The sequence below is a fragment of the Parus major genome, chromosome 12 (assembly GCF_001522545.3).
Source record: "Parus major isolate Abel chromosome 12, Parus_major1.1, whole genome shotgun sequence".
NCBI classification, from domain to species: Eukaryota; Metazoa; Chordata; class Aves; order Passeriformes; family Paridae; genus Parus; species Parus major.
Genome location: NC_031781.1, coordinates 12,864,418 through 12,879,525, shown reverse-complemented (window position 1 = coordinate 12,879,525; position 15,108 = coordinate 12,864,418). Strand labels below are relative to the sequence as shown.

The 15,108-nt window shown below is 41.3% G+C and overlaps 1 protein-coding gene across 1 annotated transcript in view; it reads right to left on the bottom strand.

The window, feature by feature from the left end:
• PTPRG (protein tyrosine phosphatase receptor type G) overlaps positions 1-12,184 on the bottom strand; it is a gene marked incomplete at its 5' end in the record, with an annotated part of 303,590 nt that extends 291,406 nt beyond the window's left edge. The window contains one exon of the mRNA XM_033517345.1: positions 12,070-12,184. Within this exon, the coding sequence (XP_033373236.1) occupies positions 12,070-12,184 (115 nt within the window). The remainder of the gene's footprint in view (positions 1-12,069) is intronic.
• Positions 12,185-15,108: the final 2,924 nt, after the last annotated feature.

The following is a 15,108-nucleotide window of genomic DNA, read 5'->3' as shown; positions in this document are numbered from 1 at the left end:
ATGCTGGAACACCTTGATTTTGCCTGTTGGGAACGTCAGGAGGACAAGGCTGCTCTCAGATTTTCATACTGGTAAAAAAACATTTGGAAGCAGAGGGGAGAGTATTCATGCCTATTTCTTTTCTTCTTCTCATCATGAGCAGGACTAGACACAGGCTAGTCCCAGCTCTACACAGTAATTTAAAATCAATATAATCACAGTGAACTTTGTCACCTCTGCTTCAGCTGAGTAGGTTTTTCATTCGGGTCTCTTGCCATTTTTCTCCCTGAAAATAAGTTCTTCAGTTTCTAGTCTGCCTTGAAATGAAATAAAGCCACCCTTGGCTTCAACACAGCACGTGAGCAGTCTCTCTAGACATGCAAGACACAGAACAAACTTCCATCATCTGCACATCACTACATTCAAACACAATGATTTCCATTAAATATTTAGGACTCAAATATTTATATCCAGTCAATTACATAGAACATTACTTATTCTCCAGGGAATTCTTGCTCTCCCTTAGCACAGAAGAGATAGCTAAAGTGCATTTCCTGCACTTAATAATAACATGGTAATACCTGTAAAGAAAATCATTCCCATTAGATGCAAAGACCTTGGAAGCAAATATACATGTTTAGTATAGAAGAATACAGAAAGATCTTTCTGGGAGCCAATATTAACAAATGTTCATCTCTGAGAGAGTAAAATGGGGAGGGGGGAGAAAGTCAATGATGTAGAGACCTTTTCCCCAGCTGGACCTTCACTCTGGAATACAGACAGCTGGCAAGTCTGCCAGGCTGCAGAGTAATGCCCCAGGAATGGAACAGCCATCAGTACCACAAGTTCTCACCAGCAGACCAGTGCTGTAGGGCCTAGTGGGAAGATTTACAGCTCGCATTTTGTACCAAAGAAATCACCAGCTAGACTTTGCTAATCGTGTTATCATGCTCAGTAATTCATACAGCTCTCCCACAGCAAAACCTTTTTATTACAGAATTTCAAAAACCAATACTTGAATTTTAAACTTTAATATGAACTTACATTTTAAAACATTAAATTATCCAGTGAAGCGGACGTGAATGTGAAAAAAGGCCATTTCCTCCATCATTTCATTAAATTTGAAAGTACTTATTTATTTTAATAAGTAGAGATGTCCATATGCCAGGAAATTAACATCAAAGAATGTTAAATATGCCCAGTATCACTTAAAAGCCTATGGAGCATTATGCATTTTCAGAAATAGCATAACTCAGCAAAACTACTTTCCCAGCAGTTACTTTTTATTACAGTTTCCAATAGTACTTTGGGGGAAAAGAAGCTGAATATGTTTACCATACTCTGTACTCCTGCTCATAATGAAATAGTAAGATGCAATGTTGAATGATGTGTTCAGGTGCCACACCACACCACCTTCCCTCATTTAAGGTCCTCTGCTAATGCCAAACAGATGGTTGCCTACAAATCCCTCTTCCAAGGGCTCCTGTGCAGACCTCCTCCATTGGCATGTATGATCAGGGCATCAAATGGAAAGGCTGGACTTGGATTATTTCCTCTGAACAGTTATACTTCACTTAGCACAACAGGATAGAATTATGACTAATATTTTGATCACTTGAACCACCCAGACATTTTCCAGCCTTCAGAACCCATCTGCCGAACTCGCAGGGGTTTCCTCGCAGAAGCAGAACTTTACTGGCACGTGTTCTGAAAAGCTACTTGTGAGCACTTGCCATTTTGAATAGGGGCCCACCATGGATTAGTCTAATTTCCAAAAAAAATAGCCATATGTATTTGAGCCTTCTACTGCATCTGGGCTACCAACTCCCCTCCCACCAGGACTTTCAGACTTGCTGGGTAACTCTGACCCAATCTGAGAGAAAGGGGTGACCTTACAGCACTGGTTTAGTGATGCACAAGCATCAACATTGGAGCAGTGAACACAGAGCACAACTGGAGGCTGTGAAATAAGCTCAGAGCTTCTTAGGCACTGGAGACTTTTCAGAGGAATGTGAAGCACTTAACTGTTCATAGAGCTGCACAGCTCTGCTGTTTTAACAGCAGAAAAAGGAAGCTCTTAGTACATTCTCCAGCTCATAGAGTTCACCTCATTACACTCCGCTTCAGCCATCAATGCATTTAACACCAAGCCACCTGTCAGATGACATGCACAAATTTAAGGTAGAGGTAACTTTTCTGTGTTTGCACTGAGAGCAATTATGTCCCACAGGCATCTGGGGAGCCCTTGTGCAATATAAGCAGTAACTGGACTACATGCACTGAGCCCTTCTGTACAAAAGTCACATCCAATTCTCTGCGATCACCTTCACAGAGCAAATCTCCTTCCTCAGAGATCAGCATATGCTAATAGTGTATCATGAAGTTTCTCAGTTTCATGTCTCCAGCAACAGAAATATAAATTAAAAACACGATCTCAAGTGCCACAGAAGCTTCCAAGTTGGAATCTATCTGAAAAGTTCACATCACCTCTGGGTAGGAGCAGACTAGCATCTGGCATGTAAAATGGCTTTTCATAGCCCAAGGGGCCAGAAGGCTCCAGCAGCAGCCTGAGCTCAGCAGCCTGAGCCACACCTCGGGAGCAAAAGACAGCATGTAAAACTGAACATGAAGTGATCTAAACTCTCCATGACTTCACTGCTGTGCTACCTCCGGGTAAATCTCATTCCTGTACTTGGGAAATGCGTTCACAGGAACACAAAGCAAATCACATAACTTTCACTTCTTCATTCTGAGCGTGTCCACTTAGTGGTTTGTTCATCCAGGACTGACACATGGGATGGACCCCAGTGCTCAAGGGCCAGGTGATGTGAAACACAGCAGAGGGGCCCTGGGAGGTCTCAACCCAGCACGGTGCAAAAGCAAATTATCAACATTTAAGGGACTTCTGTCACCTCAGCTCTAGCTGTGAGTGTACTGTAGGGACACATAGGAAACATTTGTTTCACTGCTCCACATAAGGAAAGCAACAGAAACTGCAGTCACATGCCAGTGTTCATCACCTTCAGGCATTCAACTGGAGGGACTTTTCCTCTTTTGTTCATTTCTGAGGAAATTTATACACCAAGACAGTTTAGAAAACCTCGCAAGAGAGTCAGAAACCAAGAACCCCATGTGGAACAGCTCCTCCTGAACCTTCTGCCACCTGCAAAACTTAGATGTTGGCCTGAATGCTTCAATTTACATCAAGCTAAACAAAGCAGCATGGGCCAGCATCAGAGACCTCATCTGAGCCACACTGGGGTGATGTGAGACACGGCACCCAGCCTGCCTGTGCCCTCCTGTTCTTCACAGCTGTGCTCACAGCATGAGCTTACCTCACACAGCTGTGCCAGGGACAGATGTGCAACCTGCAAAGCTGTAATCCTACAGAAGTGTGGGGAAAATGTGCATGGAGTGAAACTGCATTCAAACAGGGATGTAGGGGAGAGGTTTTTATCAGTCATGGCCAGAACAGACTGGCTTAGGTTAAACTCAGAAAGATTGTTTGGTAGAAAACAGGCAGGATGGAGATGGAGGAAGATGGAAGGCCTAATACTCATGGCAGCAGACTCCTTCAGTGGAAGAGTTACTTTCTGGTCAAATCTTAAATATTTTTTCTGAGTTATGTGTTTCAAAAATATCTCACCTTACTGAGGGTTCAGCCACAAGAGCTCCATGAGTAAGCAACATTCACCAGTCCCTACTATGGCAGGTCAAGTGCCAATCTTTCCATCTCTGCAACAGGGACAAAGGGTTCCTAATTCTGCACAAATGAAACCACTCATCTCACTAATTATCCTGAAAATATTATCAACCCACAGACCCACTCATCTCACGACTGGGCAGTGTAAAGAGATGGGAATGGGTGGAAACACACACTTAGAAAACATTAATTCAGGGTTCAGTTGAATTAAATAAACCCACTTGCTTTCCCACCTCTACAAAAACAGAAGCTTGGTACTCAGGTTCTCAGTAAGGCTTGACATTATTTTTACACTGCAGAGCAACATACCTCTTGAATAAATCATTCCAGTGCCAATAGCTTCCCTCAGATAGAAAATCTACAGAGATGACCCTTAAAAGTTCAGAGGAGAGTTGAAAACATTTCCAGAAAAATCACTCAAGTGCTGTTTAAAGATGTAATTTATATGCACAGCTCTGCTCTCCATTGCAAGATTTCATATTTATTTAATTTGACAAGTTAAAAGTGTGCCCATCCAACTTTTTGGGCACATGCAGTCTTTAAAAAAAGCTTTGTAACTTAAAACCAAATGTTCTGTGTATTGAATAGGAAAAGAACCTGATCTTCCTCAAACCCACTGGAAAAAACTGAAAGCATCAAACAGACTAAGAACTTCAACAAAGCACCAGCACAGGGAGAAATCAAGTTTGCTGATGAAGGAAGAATTAAGCTCCATGGACTGATCACCTCCAGAAGAACTTCTGTTAGCTCAGGAGCTTCACAACAGCTGTGCTCCCAACATGGTCTCCCCCAAAGGAGACAGTCTCCAAGGCAACCAAGTCTCTCCAATTAGCATCTGATAAGGTGGGATGTGTGGCCTCAGAGACAGAGCACAGCACTGGGACTCACACTGAATTTCCCACTCTGCTGTGCACGGCATGGGGGTCTCCAGGAGTTACTTACACTGCCCTGTCCCTCAGGCCCCACCACACAAACACATCCACCTCAGAGACACTGCAAGAGTTAGAATGCCTTCAGCTGCTAAGCACTCATTCTGCAGTACCAAAGGATCTAGGTGAGTCCCTCTTTGATTCCTCCTTTCTCCACAGACCTGTGATGTTTGACACAGGACAAAGACACCTGCATCCCATGGCACACCTGGCCAGGCTGGTGGATGGAATCCCTGCCCCACTCCCTCCTCCCCCTGCAAGGGAGCCCAGCGTGGCAGATCTGCTCCTTCTGCAGGCAGGGGCTGCTCTTCTCGAGGATCATAACAATTAAAAAACAAACATCTGCAATACCACATTCTGCAAGATGGAGAGAAAGGGGAGAGATGGGGCAATTCCTGGGGCAGAGATACTAAAATAAAGATTATCTTCTGAGCAGTGACTGGAAAGATACAAAGAAGCCATCTGACATAACAAAAATAATGGAAATAATTCTACATCTACTGCATCAACTGCAGTACTGGCCTGGCTCAGCCATTTCATACAAAGACTCTGCTTATATCCTGCAACTAGAATTCCAATTCCTTCCTTGATTATTTCATGCTTGGACTATTGCAATAATGTTTGTGCCAAGCTACTTTTTTTTTTTTTTAATCCACACACTACAAGACTATTCAGAGCTTCCGTGCTTGCTTTGTTTCTCACTGAAGTATCCCTGCTGTTCACATACTTTTTTCCTCACTGTTATTCTCCTATATGTGTTCAGTTACATATGAAATCAAGATTGGAACTTCAATGTATCACTGCAATCATCCAAGAACCACAAAAACATCACTCTGACTTTGGGTATTTTCTAGTCCATTTGCTGAGCTTGTATCACAGCTGCTACCCAAATATTCCATCTTTCTTTTGCATGCTTAAAATACACGCATTTCACGTGTTCTTATGTCTAAAGAGCTTCAAATATTTTATCCTGTTGCTTATTTCAGTGCCCAGAGATCAACTAAATTGACAACTTTTTGCTGCACTTCAGCACATTCTCAGTCCTTTGAAACAGTGCACTGGTTGTTGTAATTCCAGAGGTTTTCCACAAATGTCCCAGTGTTCACACTGAAAGAAAATGCAACAAAAAGCACAGTACTTTTAAAGAAGTGAGAGGTCTTCCCTCCCCAGCTAAAGCAGCTCTTTGTGCTCCCTCATGTGAGGGGAGATAGCCACAGCTAGGATTGCAGCAGTGCAAAGTAAAAATACTTGTGATGCACTATTGGAACAACTGTATCTGAAGCTCCAAAGATTTCATCCAGCATCTGTTGCTGTTATTTTATACTTCTGTGTTATGCTAGGGAAAAAAATTCATACAAGAGTGAAATTTGAGGGGACTGGCTCCTCACATATCTTATATTTCAGCCTTTCAAAGCTGCTCATCTGCCAATGGCCTATCTGGTAAGAAACAGTAAAGAAAAAATTCAGAATACACTCAAAAGATTTACTTTAGTGCACTTAAGCATGAAAACCAATCAAATCCTAGTGAGAACCTTGCCAACAAAAAAAAAAAATCAAATTTCACCATATCTGCATCCAACTTTTAAAAATCCAGTCAAGCATTTCAATATAGACTGGATACACGAGGATTGACTATGACAGTACTTGGAATAAACTGTTAGTGTGGCACATAAGAAAAGGTGGCAAGAGAGAGCAAACAGTATTAATGGTATTCAATAATGAAATAGTGTCTGTGTCTAACTAGAAGCTAAATTACTATCTGAGGTTTCCTTAGCAGATTATTTAGAAACTTGCCAATAGACAAACAAAGTAAATGACAAGACTCTCAATCAGAGCTGTGTTCCCCAGCAATATGGCTTAGTAAAAACGATACAGACTACTTGGGCTGCTCCTGGCAAGGCTGGCTCTCCTCAGGGAGCTGCTAATGGTAAATACTCAACACGAGCGTGGTTGTGAAATCCTTATTCATGCTATGGTTAGGAAGATATATCCTCTTCTCTGGGACAGGAATGTGACAACTCATTTCTTCATTCTCAAACAGAAACAAAAGATAGTATTTTTGTTCCTTCACAGGGCCAGTAAGGAAAGAGAAAAGGCATTCTCCTTGACATCCTGGAGTCTGTGCACATTGAGATGCAGGCTCTGCAGACACAGATGTGTCTCGTGCACATCTGTACAGTGTCATGGACATGAAGACTCGTGAACCAGAACCGTCAGAATACAAACAATCAAAATATACAGATGGTAATTCCTGTCTATTTGAGAAAACACACAGCAGTTACTTTAGCTGTGCACCTTTAAAATCAGGGTTCAAGCTCAGACAGTAGCAGCAAACTCTCAAGCTATGGTTTCCTGTGTTCCCCTTATGAAAGAGTGTAGCATTGATTTCTGGAACAACTGTTCCACTAATAAGATGCATATGGAAACGAATGCCTTGCAGCTGGTTCCAGCAGGGTTCACTGAAAACTACTATTCATCTCTGATGAATGCAGATAAAAATATTCAAAGCTCAGTTTTCTGATCAGATCAGATATTAATGGGAATGTTTTTCCTACTTCTCTCAGCTTAGCTCCTCTTTAGAAAGTCAGCTCAAAAGAGAGAAAGCAAGAGAGCCAGAACATCCTCATTTTGACTATCCTGCATTTAAGGGTGTTGAGTACTTTTACAGAGGAATGATAACTGAACACATGGTGTGCCAGAGTTTTGGTCAATATCGAGATTTATTATTCTGAGGGACTGAAGGAGTGAAATACTGACCATGGCAAATAGCCCATTAGTTACCTCTCAGTTCAATAAGTCTTGATGCTTTCCTTACTATGTGCCGATTATTTCCTGTCCAATTCACATTAGCAGCTTATTTAATGAGAACAATCTAAGCAAAGAGAGAAATTCACACACTTACAAAGGATATCACCAAGCTACATTCCATCACAGTTAACACCATTTGCTGTTCTTTCAGGAAATAACCATTACCCATCATTCCTGTTTTAATGCCAGCAATTGCTTTTGAGAAGAACACTCAATTCTTACATTCACCACCGGTTATATTTTAAATAATAGCATCTTAAAGGACAGAAGTAAGTGCCTAAGTGTTGCAGGACAAAGCATTCACACACTGATAGTGTCCACTAGCTTGACAGCGTGGCCAAAGTTCCTGTTCTTAATGGACACCTTTCCCCACTCACAGGGTCATCTCTACTCTTGTAAAGCCTATTTTTCTTCTATTAACTCCTCCTAATGTTCATAGCAGTTGCACAGAATCTTGGAGAGAAAGGATTCGACATTTTAGACAGAAAAAATATGTGTAAGGACATGCACAAATAACAGAAGCATCATAAGCAGTGCTAATAATTTCACATAGAGTATGAGAGACTAAAGGTACAAAGAAGAAAGAGATACCTTGAATGTACCATAAGATTAAAGGGAAAAAACAACTGCATGAGTTTTTTATAAAGGATTCTCTTTACAAAGCCACAGTTAGATAAACATCTAAAAAGAACACATCTACATCCTCAGCCAAAGTCTTTTTTTTGTTCTCTGAGAAGCCCAAATGGTTTTGATTACTCAAAAGAGTATTTCTTGAATGAGTCAGCTCACAACTCTGAAGCTGATCAACAGAACAGTCATCAAGGGAGGAGGGCACACCAGCCCTGCCACTGCCAGCACCCCAGCTCAACTGGGAAACTCCAGTGACAAAAGCACCATGGTCTACAAAAGCCTGCCCCAGAACACTGCAGACACATTCCATACCATTAATCACAAAAATTAACACTGGGAATAATTAGACATCACATGTTTTAACTGAAGACTCATAAAGGTGTTTCCTGGTTTGGGTAAGCCCCTTGCTACTTCTGGTTTTTAACAATCTCATGCAATGATTGTCACATTAATTTTACACAACAGCTTTTCAAAAGAACAGGTATGAATAGATACAGATCCTCCAGAGCTACCATCACTTAAGATAATTTAGGTACAATTAAGGTACAAGCATCTGCATCAGCATCTCACACTGTAATCTCCTCCTAAGCCCTGACCCCAAAGGTACTCATTTTTTGGGCTACTGCAAGGCAAACGAGGGTCTGTTCAGATTATCTGCAAAATGCTCTGAGCACTGACAGTGCAACACTCGACACTGAGAGGCATCTTTAAATGCCTGGAATATTATGCTCTGTGAGGATGCACACATTACACAAGGAAGGGTCAGTCAGAAAGCCCTGGACCCAGGAGATGTTTCAGTTGCATATTTCTGTAGGCTTTTGTTTCAAGAATTGTTTTGGTTTTCTGTTTAAAAAACAGTTTATGTATTTACAAAAATATGTCCACACCGATGAAAAAGCACCTGAACTGCAGCCATCTGTCACTATGAAGGGTACTAGAAACATATTGACAATTATAAAGATGTGCTAAAAGTCATTTCAAACCTGTCCATTCAGTGGCCAAGCTAACAGAAAAGATGACTTGGGAAAAGCAAGGACTGCAGCAAAACACATTCAGGATCCACACCTACTTCTTGTGACTGTGCCTATTCCACATTTCTGTTGCACTACAAGTAATGTGGCCAGTCCCAGTTTAGGAAGTCTTTGGCAAACTGTAAGACACAATCATGGAATAAATACTTTGCCAAAAAATGCATGAATACACATGCGCAGAGAATTCCCTCTAGAAATGTCACTTGAGCTTCTCAAAAATCCTAAAAAGAACATCTAGGAGATCTCAGTCTCTGTTCAGTTTTGCTGTTCCTATTTAAAGACAAGCTAGTCTTCTGTTTTCAGCGTTTGCTCACTTCTGAATTTGGTTTAAAGAGCTGCTAGCAGAGACTTAATGAAGTTTCTTCTAAAGGGCTGATTGTGTTTCCTGCTGTCTTTTTGACAGAACCCATTCAAAACAGGCCTTCTTCATTTAATTATCTAGTCTTTACTTTTGCAAGTTTTATTTCTGAACTAGAATAAATGTTAGAGTCAGAATTGTGTCTGTAGACAACAGGGTTATTTTTGAAAGGCTTAAAATCCTTTCCTTTCCAAGCAGTGAAAAGAGAAGTGTAGTGCAGCTTTGTGCACAAGGCACTGGAGTTCACAGGTTCCTGTTACACCTTTAGGGATGTGGGTACCTTGTACAGGTCCGAGGGCTGTTCAAAACCTGATCAATGACTGAAGTTTCTCCTCTCTAAACTCTTGTGCCTGAGAGGATCAATATGACCAGGCAGCACAGGATAATGCTATAGATCATTCATAAAACCAGGAAAATTCCTGATCTCCAGGGTTTAAACCATCTCCAGTCACCCTCCACAGGAGCTGGGAGCAGTAGAAGGGTTTCCTACAGGCTACTAAGAAATTAATCTAAAAGCACAGTACAGGACAGATATATCCTGTGGAAAATGGGTATTTGAGGGCTCTCTGCAACACAGCTGTGCCTTTTTTCCACCCTCAAGCAGGAAAAGCATAACTGGCCACCTGCTTTTGGACCTCTCCACCCCCACCTCAGGATTTATTACAGAAAACTTAAGCCCAAAAAAATACAAAAGCTCTGCAAGCAGACAGGCACGGCCATAAAAAGAGAGAGGCCTATGCTGCTGTAAATCAGTTCTGCTCAACTGAAATCAATATAGAGCCATAGCTCAGCCTAACACACGTGATCTGTGCTGGGGCTCAGCAGAAGCTGTCCACTGATGCCTGTCAGGAGCTCTCCTGGTCTTGTTTACTCCTGCTGGCAAAGTCCCTTAGAAGAAACTCCAAAACTCACCAGCCCTCAGCCCAGCAGAGCCTCCTTCCCTGCCCATAATTGCTGGGGCTGGGCCAGCAGCTGTTGCACAAATAACTGGAGGGGAGCTGGCCTGACCATCTGAGGATAGGGAAAGGAAGCAGCCTACCAGATAATGTCTGTAAAAGAGCTTGGAAACCACTGACACAGGCTAATTGCTTACTGCAGAGTGAAGTTTCCCCTCTCTGTAGGCTCATTTGATGTAAACTTCCTAGGCATGGCCAAAACCTTACCCACAGGACAAACGATAAACTGCTTAGCCAAGCCCTGCTCAGGGTTCCTGGGAAATATTCTGGGGAATAAGAAAGCAAGGAGAAAGAAACAGATAACATGATCGTCCTCCTCACTGTGCTCAGCTAGAAATAAACATCTGTCTGGCATCTGGGCTCTGCCACCCACCATTTATTCCCACTTTCAACCTAAACACAGAAGTTCAGCATTTTCATTACCTCTGGTCCCCTCTGTGAACAAGTATGGACAAAATGGCATCAGATAAGAGAGGCTGAACTGTCTGAAAATCAAAAGTGGTCATTTGTCCTATATTACTAAAATGTTTAGATTTATTTTACTTGCCTGACCCCATTTGCAAATGAGATTGAATGTATTTTGAGATCTAATAGAGGTAACTTGTGTATATTGATGGAAAAAACCTCTACACTTATCTATAATCATTCATTCCCAATGAAATAAGTGGTCTGGATAAAAGGGGGGTGTTGGCAGTCAGAAAGTAACAATTGCATATTTATCTGGTATCAGCATTCAGATGTCTTAGAGAGTAGTATTTTTCCTTCAGCTAAAACTAGTCCTGCACAACAACCCTCTTGGACAAGTATCTCAGATCTTCCAGAAAAGCACACACAAGTTCAATACAATGCTTGAAATCTTCATAAAAACTTAGATATTGGATGTCTTCCACAGAGTTAATAACACAGTTATTAACATCATTTCTAGAACACAGCAACCTTCAAATCAAAGACATCTTTCTGAAGTATATTTTTATCTGTGGTATTTCAAAATCGTGTATGTACATGAGCTGTTCCATAAGACTTTACAAAAGCAGTGGGATAAACAATAAAATATCCTTCCAGTATCTTATCTTTCACCATCACCCATCCTGGCTTGATGCACTGACAAGTCTCATTGTCATTATACAATACCACAAAAATACATGCACAGAAGTAAATAATTGTGAAACTTCTGGGATGTTGGGGTTTTGTTTTTTTTTAATCTGGACAAATATATATATATATGTATAAATGTGTGTGTGTGTGTGTGTGTGTATATGTATATATGTGTATATGTATATATATGTATATGTATATATATACATGTATATATATATATGGATGCTTACAGTCTTCCTAGAGGCCCAAAATGGTAAGGAAATGGTGAGCTTGGGAATGTACTGATTGGACCAGAAGAGCAAAGAGAAGTTTGCTTCTCTTGCTATGACTGACCAAAGGTATGCCAAGAATTAAAATAACACTGAGAGAAGGAGGAGAATGATAAGGCAAATCCTGCAGGTAAATGGCAGAAATTCCAGAAAGGCGGGGCCATGTGTACAGGGGAATTTGCAATGAAGGCAGAAGAAAATACACTGTAAAACTAATTTAAACTGAGCACAGTAATAATAAAAAGTAAGTAAACAGTTTGATTCTGGGGACATTTCATGTTTTAGTGCTCTGAAGAAAAGTCACTCACCCGAGTATGCCCAGTAAGGATCCCCTGAAGCCTTTCTCCTCCGGATCTGCACAGAACTCCCATGTCTGTTCTCATGCAGAGAGCCCACGTAACCTTCAGTCAGAGCTGGGAAGAAAAGAAGCAGGAATTGTTAAGAAAGTGGTATTGGCTCCCTGGAGTTTCTAGAGTGAAGTTAAATTTTTGCTGAGCAGAGGTTACAAAGTGTGTATTGCTCACAAGAATTTAGCAGGCATGTTCCTGAAAGCTCCCCCCACCCAAAGGAGAAGCCAGGACTCACTGATGCCATTATTCTGCTCTGGAAGCCTGTGCAACTCCAGTAATTTCCATAAAGAAATTCAGATGCACACAGACAAACAATATGAGCCTTGACATGACCAAACTTTCTCTGTCAGTCCCAGAAGGTAAGTTCTCTTGGCCAGTGATTAACAAACTATGTCTGTCCAAACACTCAGTGTGCCATACCAACAGCCTGCAGCGTGAAAGGGAGAGGACAGGAAGGGAGATATCTTTAGTAGAACTCCAAAAGCTAGAAGGTGTTAAATTCAAGTAAACTAGAATAAAAACCTCACATCCTACATTCCGCCCCAGGATTTTTTTCTTTTATACCTCCAATAATTTTATTTTATTTTTTTTTCTTTTGTAAAGGAATGAATTGCTTCCATGAGGATGTGGGGTATTTGGGCTTTTCATGTGCACATTTGGCTTATTGTTTCTATGCATCTGATTGAACCAAACTGGAGGTGTGTAAATTCACAAATGTCAGTAGAAAGTCTATAATAAATTCAACTACATTTCTCAGAGCACCATAATAAATGCACACAAACAAAAACCACCTCAGATCCATAGGCATGGAATGTGAGGAACAAGTATGCACCAAATGGCTTTATGGAAATTTAAGCCCAACTTCTCCCAAACCACTTATTTGATCAGTAAGAAACTAGCTGAATAATTCAAATTAAAGCTTCAGAAATCCTCATAAAGCACTGCTACCCATATGCAGTCACCAAGTGCTGCATTCCCTTCTATTCCCAGGCCAATTACAGCTGGGCTGGAGAGAAGCCTGTAACAGGACTTTATTGAACATCATGCACCAGAGTAACTCAGAATTTGCCTTTCTTTCCCTTTGGAAAAGTTTCTGGGAGGCTCTGCCCGTGCACCACAGCAGCAGAGAGCCTGCTGTGCCCGAGGTTACCCGTGAGTGCTGCACAGCTCTGTGGACAACTCTGCAAAGTGGATTTCTGCACGTTCTGGAACCCTGAAGTGGTAGGAAAAGTTGTGCAATTTCAGGAAAGGCAAGTACAGGTTTGCCTCTGCCAAATCTTCTCTTGTGCGAGCAAAGGTACTAATTGTGCCATTTGAATGAATTTTCCAGATTCCTTGGCAACTTTCTAAATGTCAGTTCACCCTAGGCTGTGAACTAGAAACATTGCAACACATCATGCTACCAGGGTTTGTAGGCAACACAACCTCACATACCTCATTTTCCTCTCTAAAAAACTAAATTAAACATCTTACTTTAGTATTTTTTTTTCTTTTTATTTAGTTTTATATGTCTACGTGGTTGGGAGGCACCAGGCTCATTTCAACAGGAAAGAACGGGTGTGGGATGTGGAGACCCAAAAATTCTTGGCAAAAAACCGCAATACTGAACAAAGATAAGAGACCATGAAAATCCTGAGGAAGAGAACAATGAAATAGCCTTTCCAGACTGGGCTATCAGAAAAACAAGGCCCACTTATTCACTTAAAAATCACATGTGCTGACAAACACACCTAAAGCCTCTCCTTGTTAGAAAATGAAAGGAGATGTCTCCTTTCTCTACAGAGAAGGCACATAATTGCGGGATTTTTGTTGCTGAAAAAGTCTGAACCTTTCAGGCAGGAGGAACTTTGGACACTGCCTCCTCCAAAGAATAAGGTGCTCAGCGAGCCCTCCTGTGAGCCTTTACATCCAGAGAAAGGCACAGAGTGTAAATAATCTGTATTTGCTCAAGGTGCAGGGGCTCCAAGTCAGTGCAAAACATCTTGGGCTGTAAACACCTGTGCACTTCTAGCTGGAACCACCAAAAAGCCTCGTGGTAAACATGGTATGGCCATGAATCATAACACTGATTTTCAGTGTTTTCTGTGCAGAAAATTAAATTATGCAAATTCAAGCCTTTATGAAAGCCTAACTTTAATGTGAAATTGAACATTTGCTTCAGTCAGCATCTTATTCATGCAATTATAAACCTGACATTCTTATGAAAAGATGCAGTTTTAGTTTTCTGCATAGATACTATAGCTTTGTGCACTTATCTGTATTTATAAAAGGGGAAGAGACGTGCTGTACACAAAATTATTTCCTGCATAAAAGATGTTACAAACCAGGAGAGAGCTCATGTACTTTGCAAGACAACTGTGGGAAGAGACTTGCTGGTTGATAAATAGCTTCTGTAGAAGTGAAAAAGAAACAAATTGGCACATCCTGTTCTAAATAAAATCCTGCACCACTGCTAGATAACCCAACATTAATGTTGATAATCCCCTTATAAACATGCAGTAAATTCAGGAGTCATCAGCAATTTAGAGAAGATACACACTTATTGGGTAGCTGCAGTAACTCTGGGGAAAGGATGACAGCTCAGGATCTCTGGCCATGCTGTGAACTGGAAAGGCAATGGTCTGGCTCCTGCAGGAATCATGCCACAACATCGCCTTCCTCCCTCAGCCCATTCACAGTACAACCAGGCATTTCTTCATGAGGCCACAGAAGCTCCCCAAAAAACACAAGTATTGTTGTGTCAGTGAGCAAACAGATATTGTTGGCCACATCTCATCTGGTAAAGTCATCAGGAAACCAGACTCAATCTCATGGTGCTTCTGTTCTTTGGCATTAACCGGGGTCTGTGGATTCTCTGATCCTCCAGAGGTGTGAGGTACAGAGCAGAGCATACAGTGGCTTTCCAGACAAAAGTCTGGAAGAGCCAAAGCATTCAAATCAAGTTCTTTCAAAAAAGGAAGTGCTTCATACATCAAAACAACCCTATGTTTCAGGTAG